At 33.0% G+C, this 17,720-nt stretch overlaps 1 protein-coding gene across 1 annotated transcript in view; it reads left to right on the top strand.

The window, feature by feature from the left end:
• The window catches only part of LOC133185758 (uncharacterized), a 52,550-nt gene extending 35,213 nt beyond the window's left edge, over positions 1-17,337 (top strand). The window contains exons 21-49 of the mRNA XM_061321058.1: positions 688-725; positions 862-1,003; positions 1,145-1,371; positions 2,323-2,493; positions 2,784-2,970; positions 4,088-4,327; positions 4,545-4,759; positions 5,130-5,235; positions 5,331-5,447; positions 5,534-5,669; positions 5,887-6,067; positions 6,140-6,410; positions 6,603-6,789; positions 8,124-8,335; positions 8,819-9,048; positions 9,556-9,709; positions 9,810-9,994; positions 10,141-10,284; positions 10,372-10,540; positions 10,701-10,830; positions 11,087-11,208; positions 11,713-11,852; positions 13,599-13,746; positions 14,006-14,209; positions 14,354-14,575; positions 14,894-15,676; positions 15,769-15,976; positions 16,073-16,176; positions 16,263-17,337. Of these exons, the coding sequence (XP_061177042.1) occupies positions 688-725; positions 862-1,003; positions 1,145-1,371; positions 2,323-2,493; positions 2,784-2,970; positions 4,088-4,327; positions 4,545-4,759; positions 5,130-5,235; positions 5,331-5,447; positions 5,534-5,669; positions 5,887-6,067; positions 6,140-6,410; positions 6,603-6,789; positions 8,124-8,335; positions 8,819-9,048; positions 9,556-9,709; positions 9,810-9,994; positions 10,141-10,284; positions 10,372-10,540; positions 10,701-10,830; positions 11,087-11,208; positions 11,713-11,852; positions 13,599-13,746; positions 14,006-14,209; positions 14,354-14,575; positions 14,894-15,676; positions 15,769-15,976; positions 16,073-16,176; positions 16,263-16,453 (5,564 nt within the window). The 3' untranslated portion in view covers positions 16,454-17,337. The remainder of the gene's footprint in view (positions 1-687; positions 726-861; positions 1,004-1,144; positions 1,372-2,322; positions 2,494-2,783; positions 2,971-4,087; positions 4,328-4,544; positions 4,760-5,129; positions 5,236-5,330; positions 5,448-5,533; positions 5,670-5,886; positions 6,068-6,139; positions 6,411-6,602; positions 6,790-8,123; positions 8,336-8,818; positions 9,049-9,555; positions 9,710-9,809; positions 9,995-10,140; positions 10,285-10,371; positions 10,541-10,700; positions 10,831-11,086; positions 11,209-11,712; positions 11,853-13,598; positions 13,747-14,005; positions 14,210-14,353; positions 14,576-14,893; positions 15,677-15,768; positions 15,977-16,072; positions 16,177-16,262) is intronic.
• Positions 17,338-17,720: the final 383 nt, after the last annotated feature.

Below are 17,720 nucleotides of genomic sequence, written 5' to 3'. Positions count from 1 at the left end.
TAAATATGATGACTTCAACTTTTCTATCGTCGACTTCCTTTATTTATGTAACAATATACCCCTATCAGCTGCATATGGAGTTTATGTCTCCTGTCTGATTCAATACACAAGACCATGCTCTCATGCAAACAATGTCGAAAACAAGGAAAGCTATGGACAAACAAGGTGAAGAAACAGGGATATCAGCAGTCTCGTTTAAAGTCAATATTTCGCAAATTTTATGGTCGATTCAATGACCTTGTCTCAGAGGTCGAATGCTGATTGAAATATTTCATAAAAATTATTAGACCATTATTACACACTGACTTGTCTAGATTTTTCCGCTTGTCCATCATGACAAGGAACACAAGGCTGGTGTGACCGGTCGACAGGGGATTCTGGCTCTTCCATTGAACCTTATCCGGCCTCTGATATTTTTGGAGGTCCTTGTTTGCTCTGCTCCCACTTTGTATTGTTTAAATGGACTTTTGAGCTTATATCTTCTTTAAGTTGTTTACTGTGTAGATTATACATATATAACTCAAATAAACCACTGAGAGAATCGTAAACATAAGACTACGCAAAATTAAATTAGCTCTGTTTTGACAAAAATTCTATGTTACAAATCTTGCCATCTGTATATCGCAATGAAACCTGATTAAAAATAAGATGCTTTTATGAAGCAAAAGTTTTCTTTGAATATTTCAGGACGAAACACAAATCAAAGTGTACTTCATCACGAGTTGGTACGTTATTTGCCTTTAAGAATGCATTTGGGATAATTCTTTTTCATCTTGAACAATATTGCAGGTTACTATTAAAATAATCATTATGTGATTTTTGTTGTATATTCTAATTGATTGTTTGTTGGTTTTTGAACAGGATATAAGCGTAAATTGCACGAACGAAACCGACTTTCAGTCTTCTACTGACACTTTGAATGCTTACTGGACAATCTCAGAAGAAACTTTATTCTTCGCACCAGATATGTACTATTCTATCGAAAGAAAATACCCTTACGACGGTAAGTTATTTACAAAGTTTGACATAATTCAAAACATAGAAATGTAGTTGTTTATTCTATTAAGTTTACATAATTACTGCGTGGTATAAAACGATTGCATTGTTAATGAAAGCTGTTTAACACAACATAATATATTTTTAGATGATTGGAGTGTCCTTCAAGACTACACATACAATCATGCTCATCAGGAGGTTCATATTAATGGACTCTTGTTAGAACCTGGGAAAATGTATCGCTTTGTATTGAAACTATGTGCTGGGAAAATATGTTACCTGCCGACACATAGCAACGGCGTCGTTATTCTAGCTAATCCACCCGAACCTGGTGATATGAAAGTTGTTCACGAAAATTCCTCTTCAGCTGATAAGGTAAATCTTTATCCTTCCAAATTGATTCAGATTTTTAACTGTTTTACATTTTTTAAACTTAATACAAATACACATTTTTTTGCAATATTTTACACTAGTATTTTGAAAATAATACTTGTATATGTGTTATTATATTTATCCTTTGCTTAAGTTTTCTAAGATTTTCATGATTTTTTTTTCTTCGGCTCATACAGAATAAACATTCTTGGTCAGTTTTAGATTTTCTATAACAAAGGGGTTAGTTTACAGCATCAATATATAAAGTAATTGCGTGATTTAATAACCAGGATACCGTTTTACAAAAGAACTTACGGCTAAGACCAAAACTTAAGCTGATTTGCAAATCTTTTCAGTTGAACTATTCTATGAAAATTTGCTTGCATAAATATATAGAGGATATTCAATGTTTTGTAGTTGGATATGGAATTTATTTCACGAGTGGGACAGGATTTTTGATATTTTCACAAGTGCGAAGCACGAGTGAAAATATCAAAAAATCATGTCTCACGAGTCTGCCATACCTGCTTCATATTTAGATATTTTACTGACTATAGACGATAAAGGCCAATTAACAACTAAATTGTATGACAAACGACTTTAGCTTTTCCATCGTCAACTTTCCTTATTTATGTTGTAATTACTTATGGTGTTTATGTCTTCCAACTTATTCGCTACTCAAGAGCTTGCTCTATTTACGATCAAATTTTAAAGCGAGGAAGGCTACTCACTGATATGTTGATGTTACAGTGATTTGAACAGCCTCGTTTAAATCAGCATTTCGTAAATTTTATGGTCGTTATAATGACCTTGTTAGCAAATACAACATATCATTGGGTTGTATTTTAGCTGACATATTAGTTTCATATTCGATATGTCTAAAATAATCTTTCTCATGAATGATCAAGTTTGTGTAATTCTATTTATATATCTTATACATTATTTTCATTTTAGTTAAAGGTTACCATGGATATGTTTAGGGATCCAGATATACAAATACTAACGGAAAAGTACGGTGTTATAAATAGATATGAATGGGCCATAACGGACCAATCGGATGTAGGGAGACTGCACAACATGTGGAAGGAACTAACGGATTTTGAAGTCATACCAGGGAAATACAAAGTACCTTTTCCTTCAATTTCTTCAAATGATTTTAAAAAGAATATCATAATAGAAATCTATAATCCTGAGTTGCATTTAGCATTTTTTTAATTCTAAAACTTGCATAAAATATCGAGTTACTAGTATTAATAAACGGGGAATTTGAAAGAAATTATAAATCTGCATTTATATATTTAAGTAAATATTATTGACAAATGGTACATCTACGTATTGTGGAAATAAAATAACAAAAAACAAAATTACCCTATGATAAGTCAGTGTAGGTCTTATTTAAAAACGATTTCTTGTAGATTGAATTTACAATACCTTTGTCCGGCAAGTTAGATTTTTCAAAATGTCGTCGATTAACAGTGAGGGGGTATAATAAGGCGGGGCTATCCTCTACAGTCTCCGGAGATATCAAGGACTGCAGTGATCCCCTGCTGATCACACCAAACATTGTCATTGATGCTGTGGGACCACAAGATCCGAGCAGAGGTTTGTCTTTACTTTTTATTAGTGCGAAGTATTTGCAAAATGATGTTTTAGAACAGTTTGTTCGGTTTTCTTTTATAACATGTAAAGTGAAAAATAAATATGCTTTGATCAAGCAACATTAACTATATTATTTAAAAGAAAATGATTTAAAAAAGCAAATGAAATACACGATCGGAAGACTAATTAACAGGAGATTACTAATGCCACCAATACCAAGCGTATCAAAGTTATATTACATGTATAACACATAACTACATTAAGAATACTGTAGTTTTAAAATGGTGCTAGTTTAAAGCTTTTTACGGTTTAAGTAATGCAAACATATGATAGCATTTTTCTGCCTACTACATGAAACATAAATTATGTCAACATGCGAGAAAAAGTATGTCAAAATGCATGATACTTATGTTTACATGCAAAGTAATTACGTTGGCATGCTAGTTACCAATCTTTTTAAAAGAAAATCTTATTTATTGTTGGTAAATTTACTTACTAACTCCAGAATATGACATCATAATGCAACATAATTATGTTGACATGCGACTTATTTATGTCAACAGGCGAGATAATTATTTAGACATGCAACTTATTAATGTCAAAATGTGAATTACGTTAACATGCAAAATATGATGTCAACATGCAAGATAATAAGTTGCATGTCATCATACATATCTTGATCTTTGACATAATTTACTTTTATAACAACATAATTTCTCACATGCTCACATAAATAAGTTGCTTGTCCACATTATTATCTCACATGTTGACATAAATAAGTTTCATTTGTTGGTTTCATGTCAACATATCTCGAATAATGACATAAATGAGTTGCATGTCCACATAATTATCTCGCGTGTAGACATAAATAAGTCGCATGTCGGCACAATTACGGTGCATGTTGCATGTATGATGTCATATTCCGGCGTTAGTAAGTAAATTTACCAACATTGAAATAAGATTCTCTAAAAGGATTGGTAACTTGCATGGCAACATAATTATTTTGCACGTTGAAATAATTATTTTGCATGTTGTCATACTTATATTGCATGTTAACATAAATTATGTTTCATGTAGGTGGCAGAAATATGCCACCATACAAACACTTCTTTTCTTCCAGATGGATATGGAGAACCAATTTTATTGAAAACAAATGCTACATGGCCATATCCTGACATGGACTATACACCTAACAAGAACTACATATCAGCTGTATGGCCTTCTCTTCGATATATTGCATACACTGTGGCTGTTATTAAGGTCCAAAATATAAATGTCACGACTTACTACAAACTATCGTCTTCTCTATCATTCGCTGATCCCTGTAATCACTCGGATTGTATCAGATGTACACACACTGGTTAGATATTAGCATTCGCTAAAGAAATGGACAAAATAAAGAAATAATCTTACGATTTTAAACTTTTTTATCACTTTTTGACGATTGTCAAATATTATACATTTAAACACAATATATCCTTATTGAGCGAATAACCATCAGTTACTTAAGGAAACAATCAAAATTTCCTTAGTGATTGTTTGCTCTGATACTACATACTTTAATATTTCTATATTAGATCGCGAATTCATCAATATAAAGTTTAGAGAAGGTGAACTTGAGCATGGCCAACGTTATATAGTATGTATTCATACGGACCATACTGAAATACACCACGAACAATCTAGTCGAGTTCTACTAGAAATAAATGCATGCAGTGACGGAGTTGTGGTTGATCTCACTCCTCCATCGATGGGAGATGTTTGGATTGGAAGGCGAGGACAACGATACCAGGTTTTATTATAATTGCCAAGAAAAAATAAAATGTTTTAAACATTTAAAACAAAACAATCATTAGTTGTTCATTGTTCCTGAATGGATTTTTGATAAAGTTTTCAGTAAATGAGTATTGTGAGTAATTATATAATTAAGAATTTTGCATGTAGTAGTACAAATATAATGAGATACATAATAAAATGTCATATTCCCTGTACCAAATCGTCTTTAAAAATGTCTTTTGTTAATTCAATTTTTGTTGCATCAAAATTCTAATCAAAGGATTCTAGGTATTGAATTGAACAGTTTTGAATTCCTTGTCCATTATGTTCATGGACTGCTGTGTGGCATCTTGTAAAGTCTTTTTAACTGGATATTGATATTACAGATATCTACAACTGACATGTATGTAGCCTGGGATTCATTTAAGGATGTTGAAGAAATTCAGACAATATCTCATGCCTCTGGAGTGCAGTATTACGAACTAGGAATTGGTGAATTTGATTTTTATTTACTCAAAAAAATGTATAAAGTCATATAAATCAATTTGTTGTATTTGTTAGCAATTTCTATTTTTCTGTTTGTGTAGGTACCTTTATTGGCGGAAATGATATTGTTGCATTCAGAGATGTTGGAGTTACCAATCATAAAGCTATACATGGTCTAACCTTGCAAAGTGGTCACACATATTATGCCACAATAAAAGGTGAAAAGAATTCATATAATAATTTATTCAAATAGGATTCATTCAATTTTGTTTTTATGAGGAATAACTTTCGCTTAAAATTTCAGCAACTGATTTTGTCAATAGAACTACTACTCAAACATCGTCACCAATCCTTATTGATACCAGTCCGCCCTTAAAATCTAACAATCCTATCACTTTAACTGGACGGCATATTACATCTGTCTCGGAAATCGAAGCATGGTAAAGATATAACTATACATTTCAAATTACCTGCTATAAGGATAAAATAAAATACTTCTAAAGGTCTTCTAATGCAATCAATGGGTTTGGAGCTAAATTATTTTATTTAAGCATATATATTTAAGTATATATATTTAAGTATATATATAATATTATGAATAAAATTGAATATGATACAGGCAAGATTATTTTATCATTCTTTGTTTGTGCTGGTCAGTTGGAAGGATATATTTAGTGATCCGGAGAGTGGTGTAGACTTCTACATGTGGTCTATTGGTTCCCAGCCCGCTTATTCTGACATGATGGATTACACCCGTGAGGATTCCGAATGTGGAATTAATGATAAAAAGCACAGATTGGATATCAAAGAAGGACACACATATTACATAAATGTTAAGGTACCTTTACAACAGAGCAATGATGTGTTCATTTAATGCTTTATGTGTTTCTAAAAAGAATTATTTATCTAGGCCTTCAATAAAGCCCACTTGGTGTCACTAGCGACCTCCTGGGCCCACATAGTAGACCTCTCACCTCCTGTTAAAGGTTACGTGTTTGAACTTTCACCTTCAGGAAACAGTAAATTGGATATAGATTACCAAACAGATATGTCCAAATTAAAGGTATTCTGGGAGGGGTTCCATGACCCACATTCGTCAATCAAAGAATTCTTTGTTACCGTCGGAACTTGTCGTCGCTGTGATGACGTAATCGGACGTCAGAGTGTTGGCCTCGTGACTGGTAAGAAATGATTTTGTTTACTGGCTGCATTAATGAAAGAATATCAAAGTATGGTTTTATCTGATTCTTTAAACTCGACTTTGGCGACAGTTTAATAGAATTAAGATTTTTTCAGAACAATATTTCTTAATAAACAATAATTTGATGAAATAATACACATCCAGCAATAATATTTCACCTACTTTTTTTCAGAAATGACGATAGATTATGTCAAATTTGGCTCGGGATTAACCTATTATACATCAGTAACAGCCTGTAACACTGCAGAATTTTGTACCACAGCTTTCTCTGACGGCGTCATCATGGACAATAGTCCTCCAAATGTGGGCGTGGTTACAGACGGGACTTCCTCAAACGACATAGAACATCAGTCAATCAAGTGATTAAATGATTTCAAGTTATATCAAGGATTTAAAAAACAGCAAAAAATATGCAATTAAGGTCTTAATTAGATAACAGAGATTATTATATCTTATTACCATCATATACAAGGGACTGATTATGTTCATATATTGATCAAATTGTCTACGATAAGCAATGGTTTAACAAATACTGATGCCCTATATCTAAAAACCTAAAAATCGAAAGTGTAAAATCTATCGGCAAGAATTTTTATTCATCATGCATGTGATTGTATTTATTCGTCGATAATACCCATTTTTTCATCTTGTCTATGAAATATACGCACAATTGTTTTCTTTAACATTATCGAAGTTTTTGTGCAATGATTAGACAATGAAATTTTTGCGTCAAGTGACCTTAATTGTATCTTATCCCGTCCTTCATCGTAAGTCTTTGTAAGCTTTTGAGCATTTAGAGTTTCTCTTGATGACTGAGTAAATTCTAGTTCAAAGAGTCTATAGACATTGGGGGTACACATTAATTTCATTAGCTCTGCACATTAAGGGATGTGGTAAAACATAAAAATTAATGTAATCTTTAAAATAATTCAAATACTGGACATTCTACAGACGAACAGATTTTTTCATGATTGTAATAACAATTAGACCTCTTTCAAAATTGTGATGTTCTTCAATTTTGATCTAGGGTACTAGTCCCATTGAGAGCTTAGATTGCCATATATCGAAAATCTTTTATATCTTTAACTTTGGGACATATTGTAAAATGTTTGCTTTTTAATAATGAGTAGTAAGCTCTTAAACAAAACTGTGAAATCGTGGTATCCAAGGTTTGTGCCCTAGGATTCGGCTATGTTGGTCATTAATTAAAAGTTTTTAATATTTTTTTGAAAAAACTTAGTTACATGTACATAAGAGCATTTTTCATTATTGTTATTTACCATATCAACCTCTTGCGTCGGGACTCAGGAATGGGAATGTCGATTTTACACTACATAATAAATGATTAGATATCTTTATAAATCTTAATAATTGTTAAAAAGTTCTCAAGTGATTTTATAAAGTTTAATGACATGTATGGGCTCAGAATTGTTGTACCAGGTAGATCTTAAGACGATCATATTTTGAAAATCTCACGATACCCATGAGATGACCGTTTGCTTTTAATTTCATCTCTTTTTGATTCGCAGAACATAAAACGAAAATTTCATTCATGTAAATAAAATTGAATAGTCAACATAGAAAGTATATATATATGACAGCCTCTTCATGAAATTCGATTTTTTTTTTATTAAAGGAAACCTTTAATGCGTATATGTATTTAAACTTTCTTTTTTAACTTCCTTGATGATAGAAATTGGATTGGTGCCAAGTGGCATGGTTTCACTGATCCACAGTCTGGAATATCTCATTATGTTTGGTGGGCAGGGACCACGCCTGGGGGAAAAGATATTCTTACGGAAAAAGAAGTTGATCTGGTTGAAGAGGCAACAGCTTATAATTTTTCACAGGAACTACCATTATCAAAACGTATCTACGTAACAGTTAGAGCATATAACAAAGCGGGTACGTGAAAATACATTTACTTGTATATTATAATTGATTATTTGTAGTTTTACGTCCCTTACAAGATTAATTAACTCATATGAGACGTCACCGTATGCCGGTGAAGGGCTTCCAATTTTTACTTTTACTTGGCAGTGAGGGATCTTTATCGTGCTAACGCTTGTCGTAACACAGAGCCTAGGTTTCTAAGGTCTCATCCGAAAGACCCGCAATGTTCACTTCAAACTGCCGAGGAACAGTTACTTCTTATTTTTTTTTTATCGACTTAGGCTTGTCAAAGCCAGGGCTTGAACCCATGGCCTTCCGATCACGGAGTAAGCGCTCTACCGACTGAAATACCTTGGCGGTTTTACTTATATTCTGAGTATATATAGAGATAACACAAAAACTATAGTATACGTGTTTATAAGTAAAATGTTACTTGAATGGATATTACATGTTTTCGTCTGCTATTTACAAAACCAACAGTTGTTTCGTTTTTAGGATTATTTGTTGATGGTATATCTAATGGATTTTTTATTGATGAAACTCCTCCTGTAATAACAAATGGGCCTAAACTCACAAAAGGTTCCAGACTGATTGAAAATACACAGGTATACAGATCACTTGTAAAGATCGAGTGGAACGTAACAGACCCAGAATCACATATTGAAAGACAGTACCTGTCTCTGAAATCCCATATTGGCGGTGACTTTAGCTTGTCTTCTACCCAGGTAAATATAAAATGAGCTGACGTGTTACTAGTAATTTTTTTTCAAAGTCATATTTGTATACGCATTTGCCGAAATGTTCATCTGGTGCATCAAAATTGGTACCGTATAAGATTTACATTATGACTCATGGGTCGAGGCCTCTGCTGGTGGACTGTTAGTCCCCAAAAGTCTCTACAGCCCAGTAGCTAAGTACTTCGGTACTAGCTTGAAAATACGTATATATATTTAATTGCTATAGAAAAATTCATAAATTTATTTCAAAATTAAAGATTATCTCCATCATGCATAGCTCTGATTCTTCGACGTATTTGGCTCCAGTCTTTTGCCCTCCTTTTTTCAACTCTTCATTTTTTTTTATTTGAATATTTCTGATTTTCAACGTTTTGGCATGAACATCACTGATTTGTTGAGGCTCATCTTTTGCATCAAAATTGATTTAAATTTGATATAAGATTTACATTCAAAACTACAGTTTCCAGAAAATTATAATCTGAACACTTTTTATAGATAAATGGTATTGCACGGGATTTCGTTCTCAGTGGACTTAAACTGCATGACGGAGTCACATACTTCGTTACCTTAATATCTTGTAATGAAGCTCATTTGTGTTCTTCGAGTACCTCTTCTGGGATTCAAGTGGATAGTACTCCTCCAACTGAAGGTAACCTAGACCTATTTTCTTATATTTTATTTGAATAATATGATTCATTCAATGTTCCAGGATTAAAAAAAACATACTGCAATTATCACATTTTTGCTAGGTACTTTTGCGATACAGACCGACCATGCTGTTGACATAGAATTAAGCCGCCATGTATCTGGTTTCATGACCTGGTCGGAATATGATTTGAACCTTGCCTGGTTAGGATTCTCGGACGCTCACTCAGATATTTCACACTACTTTGTCAGTATTGGTTCATTTTACATGGGAGACGACTTAAACGCTGTGAGAACATGATCTTCTCTTTGTCTTTTGTTTCAAATTCGTATGATAATATCATGATCAGTTAACGTACATGTATTCATCTGACATTTTGGATTTTAAAAAAGAGAAAAACATTTTGAATTGTTATATATTTTGTCCAATTTCAGGAGTCTGGTGTTCCAATGAGAGTTAACCATAGCACAACAGGAGTCGATAAATACGACGAAGGAAGGATTCAGGCATACAGAATTTCTACTCAGAATCTATCTGCATATGACAAATTGTACATAAGTTTGTGGGCCGTAAACAAGGTAGGTTTTATTATGATTTTGCAAGAACTACCCGAAAATAATGATAAAAACTTTCACTTGAATATTTGGTGTTCTTCCCAATGTCAGGTAGGACTATCAAGTCCCATAATTTACTCAAAATTTACGAAGTTGCCTGGTGGAGTTCTATCATTAGTGAGGCGATGTGAGGCTGAGGATTGTGAAGGACAATGTCTCTGTGCTCCTCAAGACAAAGTTTGCCACCATAATGATTCCCTATGTAATGACGTTACAATTGGTAATAATAATTACGAGAATAATGAAATTTGTTCAAATATTCTAAGAGTAATTGCTAATCGATCATAACAATGCTGGTTTGATATCTATCTATATGATTGGGATTTTTTATCAATGCATATGCTCACATGCAATATAAAAAAGCATTAATTGTTCTTTAGGAAATATAAACAACCTGATAAATGTATCAGACGTGACTTTTGGGGTATCGGATTTACACTTTACACCCAGTAATACTGTGCTGCAAGGCCGTTGGTCCATAGTCGATAGACAAGGCAGTCATCCATTCATGTAAGGCTTCTCCATGTAGATACTGTAACCCATCTATATATGTAGTGTGAATGGTTAAATAAAAGATTTCTTCATATCTGAATAACCATTGACCAACACCATCCTGTTTATACAAACAATATACATAGACTGATGCAGTACACAGCAAATATGAAAGTAAAAGTAAATGTATTTACGGCTAAGCATATGACAATAACGCTGTAGTAAATTATAAATATTTTGTTCTGATAAATATTCATATTTTTGTTCCCTTCAGGTACCAGTGGAGCGTTGGTTTTACAGAACATGACATGCCATTTGGAATATTTGATCCGCAGAACGATACTGTGTGGATCGACGCAGGACAGAACAATTCTACCACTTACATTACAGCCCCAGGTAATGTAATCCAACAAATGTAAAACTTGAGAGATGTTTCATAATGAGACTGAGGTGTTAATCATAAAGACAATGCAACTTTTTGTTAAGAAATAATTTTTAAGGAAGGCATTATAAATTTTATGCAACAGTAACAGATTTCATAATTGTCGTCAAAATTATATTTTCATTAACAAGGAACATATAGTAACATGTTTGGTACATGTATACTGTAAACCAACTATTGTTTACGACAACTTTTGTCCGCGGTATTCCTCAATTTGAAATCTTAATGGGCGACTATGAATGGTGAGGAATATTTTCGAGAAAAAGGCCTCGAAACTCATGGAAATATTTTGCAAGCTAGCTGAGAACACTTTCTTTACATTAATTCTTAACTTCACAGATTTCTTTAATAGTAAATAAAGTCTACTAACGGGAGGTTAACATCTTGGGCATTTCTTATATTTGGTGCGAAACATGTAGTGTTACAAGTGACTACGATGTTGTTTTTTGTTACAACAGGTCAGTATTTAACGGAGGACGTCTCCTATTCTGTATTTGTAAGAGCCTGGTACAACAAAACCACGTATGCCGTCTTCAAGTCGAAGGGAGTCACTGTAGAAACGGCAGAACTTGCAGCCTTCAATATTTCAGAAGGCAGCGTGAGTGATTTACTGTTCTACACATGTACGAGGGGTTATCAAAAAGTTCGTGGACTAGCGTCATAAAATTAAAACCGCTTTAGGTACACCAATGAATTTTTACACATTTAGTAAGCATCATCTTTTCTATCTATAGAATAAACCATAAATCATAATTTTTATTTTTTAATAAATTGTTAGTGTTTTTGTAAGCAAAGGTATGTCCAGGCGGCGCAACCTCTAATATGACGTTTTTTCTACCTGAGTGTAACTGAGAAAAACTCTTTAGATATGAGTATTTGTCATCAAATAATCTCGTTAATTCAGGCATGTGGTACGACACATTTGTTCAGTAAAATTTGCAATTTTTACCCCATTCTGTAATTTCTATGAAATTTTATCGTAAATTTTATATGGAGTGTTCAAACAATTATGGGCTTGAAAATAACGTCAAAAAGGGTGAGAGGTTTCTTTTTCAAACACTCTATAGAGTTTCGCTCCTGGAAAAACTGGTATTGACCTAAGGAATGTTTAAACTGGCTACAGAAAAATAAAATGCATCCAGAGTACTTGTTTTTTAATGCCCAAAAAGATTCAGAGAGATGAAATATGCACAGTTAGTGTCGATTTGTAGTCAGGGTGTCAAAAGTCAGTCACGTCGAAAAGTGACGTTGATCATGTGTGGTAGAAATTGAACTCCAACAAGCTAAGTATTCTGGCATAATCAAGTGAGGATCTTTCCCCACATAAAGATCCGTTTACAATATTATATGCATTGAAAACAACTGCTCATGACATTGTAAATTCATATAAATAAGACGGGTTTAAGTCCTTACTTAACTCCAGGTAATCTCATCAAGATAAGTGTATGAGGTAGAGAGAGCGGACATTAAGAAACAATGACGTTAAACGGACGTCATGACACTAAACGGCGACAGCGCCGGATGATCACATAAAGTCTTTTTAATTTTAGAATAATTTGGCAAATTATCAACGTATCAAGCTAAAATTTTCAACATTTCTTAAACTTTTGTTGTTTTATGTTCCGCATAAATTTTGTAAGCAAAGACTACATATTATTAATTTTATAGCGTCAGTCCACGAACTTTTTGATAACCCCTCGTACATGGTATTCCATTTGATAATCACTTCGGTGAAGCAAAGAACAGTTTTTGCTTAGACTAAAATTTGAAAAATTTCTTTTAACTGTGCTATTAAAAAAAAAACACCATTAAAATTATAGCTAACGATTTTAGGAAGTCAGTTATCCAGTTTGACTTTTATCATCATATGCTTAGTTGATATGAGTGTTTGATCTTTTATATGCGAGTTCATGCAACAACAACAAAAAAAATTATGAAGTAAGTAAGTATTACAGCTCCTTCAAAACATTGCACAATATGGAGAATTGTTTATGTCTATTTTTACACTTTTAAGGTCTGACGACACGTTCTTCGAATACCTTTGTAATATACCAAAAATCTAAAAAATAATCATCATCTTTTGATTTCTAAACTATTTAAAAATGTCTTGAAAAAAATATATAAACCAAAAATCGTGATATCAGCAGTTTAAGCGATTTCCAGTATAGGATTATATAGGAAATGCCACCCTCTGGTATCTTGCACAAATGCCTGGTAACGTACCCCATTTTTTGAGGACACTTTTTAAAGTAGCAATACTAGTATTTGAATCACAAGTTCTTGGGAAAATTTATATAGTTTTGAGGAACGTGTCGTCTGACCTTAGATTATTGAAATGTTGTAGATAACTGAAACAATGGACGGAAGTACCATGAAAGATGATGATTATGTGAAGGGTGGCATTGCATTAATGGTGAATTGGACAGATATGTTTACAGACAACCGGGATTCTATAAAATCCTACCAAGTTTACATAAGCACAACGCCAGGAGGTATAAAAATAACCGATTAACTTACTGCTCTTTAATTTGAATGTGTTCAACATGCTATAAAGATAGTTCATTTTACACAGCTGCAGTAGTATCATATATCTGGTAATAGATTTTCACAGGGTTTAGGATAATCATTTATATTACATGTATCTGTAATAATTATTGTCCATTATCCTGTGTCAAATATATGATATGTAAAAATCTCTACCCCACATCAATTCGCTAGATTTATATATCTTCTTTGTTTACTGTACATCAGGCTACGGTGTTTGGGACACTGAAGAAGATATACCAAACACAGAGACCACATACATGATTAGTAGACTTTCTCTGTCCCCAGGAATTCAGTACTTCACAAATGTCATAGTATACGGCTTCTCAGGTGTCCACCACACAGAATCCTCTGACGGATTCATAATTGACGACGACAAACCAAGATCCGGAATAGTTTGGGATGGAATAGGTTTGCGTATTTGTATATATCTAAAAATACATTCTGATTTGAAAAATTAATATTTTCCTCGAGAAATGTAATAGTTTTCCAAAATATATGTTTTTCTCGATGAACGGCCCTAGTATATTAAAATATAGCATAATAATTCCACAGATTTACATGACTTGGAGTATCAAAATTCCTCGACCTCACTTCACGCTAGATGGGAAGGATTTTTAGACACAATCTCTGGGATTAGGAATTACTTTTGGTGTGTAGGCAACACGACCACAATATCATCAATACACTCCAATACTGAATGCAACGTTTGGGATTGGGAAAATGTTGGGATTGAAACTTCAGTTTCTAGAAAACTTGCGAAAGGATTGGCTAATGGTATGATTTAATGTGTCTTCCTGATGCATTCTTTAAATTGTTCGAAGGACAACTCTGTTTCTTCTGCTTCCTTTCCAGATGCGTATACCACCTGGTATTTAGAAATAAATACATACTAAATGTTTCTTTGTATTTGCTATGTTAGGCGAACATTTTGGAGCCATTAATAATTATATCATAAATATTTCTATAATCATTTTCAGGAGCATTATTTATTATACATGTATCAATTCTATTCATATATTTAATAGAAACGTTGTGTACATCCCCCTGTTTTATTTTTACTATAATAAGGTTATATATTTTGGTTTTATTCAGGGAAATCCTTTTACAGCAAAGTCTACGCCATGGACAACGTGGGATACAAATCTGATATAGCAGTTTCCAGTGGAGTCACTATCGACACCACTCCACCAAAACCTGAATACCTTTATCATACCAACAAAAATCTTTTGTGGAATCCTTCCTTTGAATTATCAAGAAATTCATTGGCAATTGAAAATATCAATGTCCAAAACATCTGTTCACTTGGTAATGACTTCATTCCGGATTACTGGAATCTGACATATGACAGTTGTTCTGCTGTTGTGTCATCTTTGAAGAATTTTGCTAGAGATGGAAACTCATTTCTTTTTGTCAGAGGAAGTGTTAAGCAAGTCATTTATGGTCTTACTATTGGAGAACTCTATCGCGTCATTTTCTTTACTAGCCATCTTCCAATATTATTGGAAACTGTAGCCAATAAAGAAGTGTTTCTAAACATTGGAAAAAAGAAACACGTGTTTCTTTTGTATTCAAAGGCTTACAGACATGATGACCAAGATGTATCGGAAACTCGTGAAACTGTTTCCTGGCAAAAACATAGCTTCTATTTTACAGCAGAAAATGAGAACACTGTTTTAGAAATTGGCAGCACAGACATAAAAATAGGCCTGTTAATCGACAACGTTACACTGCAAAGTGTAGAGAGGAACCTTAAGAACAGTACCGACTCTCACGGATCTGCTTACGTTGTTTATGTACATCAATGGGGTTCCATACATGGAGCCTGGAGTTTCTTTGAAGATGTTAGCCCTATTATAGAATATCAATGGGCGATAGGTAATGTAACCTTTTAATAATCATTTATTATCTTTCTTGAGGTGAGTTTTTAACAAATGTTGTTGACACTTCGTATACTTTTTCTTCACTAGGATACTCGGAAGGTGGAACACAGATCCAGGGTTTGACCAGCGTTGGGCTGAACAATTTTGGAATAAATACTAATGTTACCTTAGTCCACAACACATATGTACATGTGACAGTAGTTGCTACGAATGCTGTTGGTCTTCTTGGCACCTCCTCTGCTCCTGTTCTTGTTGACTTGACGCCACCAATTATTTTCACTGTGAATGACGGCAGATTATGGTGTAGGCTCAAACATATATCAAAATGCTTATGAATTTTGCATCATTTCAAATTTGTAAAAAAAAAAAAACAAAAACATTAATTAATGACACATTTTTTTTCAGATGAGGATGCTTGGAATGATAATAAAGTTATCGTAAATTTTGCAAGGAACGACGAGGAGTCGGGCATTGACTATTGCGAATGGGCAATTGGTATAGCAAAATTAAATTTTAAAAATGCTGATCTTCTTTACAATTTCTTTTCTGTTTTATGACTTTGACAGTCTTTCTTTCTTCAGGTTATCAGCCAAGAGGAACAGATTTACAGAAGTTCGAAAAATTACCATACAAAGAAACTTTTGTGGTTAAAGATTTCAACTACAGTGTACTCGAAAATAGAACCATATTCTCTACAATTAGATGTCACAATCGCGCTGGTTTGTCAGCTTTTAAGTCTTCTGACGGTGTGAAGATTTCAGTCCCAAAATAACCAGTCACAAGTTCTTGCAACAACAAGAAGCAATGTAATCCACTTGAATCCAGAGAAAATTACTATACATATATACAATGTTTTTCTTAACTTATATATGACAGTTTCTTTAATATGATAATCAGTAAAAGTTGAATAAGGAATGTATCGCAATATACTAGACAAGTACCATTTCAATACAATATACTTTTGGATCTATGTAAACTCGAAAATGTTGCAATCATAACTGAGATTCGAGGATGATCTACAAGGAAATAGTCAAATTCAAAAATAATGATTCTTTTAATGAAGTATACATAAAAAAGTATATATAAAGTATTTGTTAGGAAGCATTACTTACCAGAAACAAACCAGTAAGTCCTGTATGTAATTACTTTCTGACCCGGAGCTTGCTCAAAGTACTTGGATAGACCCTCACGGACTGAAGCACAAGCAATACACTGGTGGACCTTGTAGCATTAACCATTAATTATATAAAAATTCTCTTTATGATTTAATGTAGCAGTAAACCGCCTTTCAACCATTTGTTGTACAATATCCTTTAATTATACTTAAGACAATGTATCGTATATCATACATGTAATGCCGTCATCCATAATTGAAATGCATTTTGTTTAAGTACGTATAATTCTGTCCACATATGGGCCAATATTCTTGTCTAATCCGTACACAAATAATTCCTAAGAAATTGCAAAGTCAATATTTTAAAGGGACTAAAAGTTTTATCCATAATAGACAAGATTTCGGAAAGTATAGCATCCGGATTAGATAGATTATACTGTGTTACCGTATCATTCATGTCACATTAATCATTATTTGATTTTAATTCAATATTCCCATGGCTACTGCAATGCTTTTTAAAGCTTCATCATTGAATATTACTTTGTAACATTATCAAATTTTTTCAAAAGCTTAACTTTATGAGCATAAGATGTTTCTGTACAGTGTACTTGATTGTACTCAAAAGATTTTTTTTATCGTTTCGTGTGTTATTGGTGTATTAATCACACAGACTTATCACGTACACATATTTCATGAAGCGCGCTAGCGTTTATACATACATATTATATAAATATTAATTATTCTATAAATTATATATATATATATATATATATATATATATATATATATATATATATATATATGCAAATGCAAAACTGGTCCAGAGGTAGTATGTATAAGACCTACTAGGATTAATTCTGCAATGCATTTAGGGATGTTAACTAAGAACCTTCAGTTTATAATGTAACTTTGTCTTAAATAAACA

Source organism: Saccostrea echinata, unplaced genomic scaffold (assembly GCF_033153115.1).
Source record: "Saccostrea echinata isolate AGI-Se365-2 ecotype Australia unplaced genomic scaffold, CSIRO_AGI_Sech_v1 ptg000012l, whole genome shotgun sequence".
NCBI lineage: Eukaryota > Metazoa > Mollusca > Bivalvia > Ostreida > Ostreidae > Saccostrea > Saccostrea echinata.
This window is presented reverse-complemented; position numbering and strand designations above follow the sequence as displayed.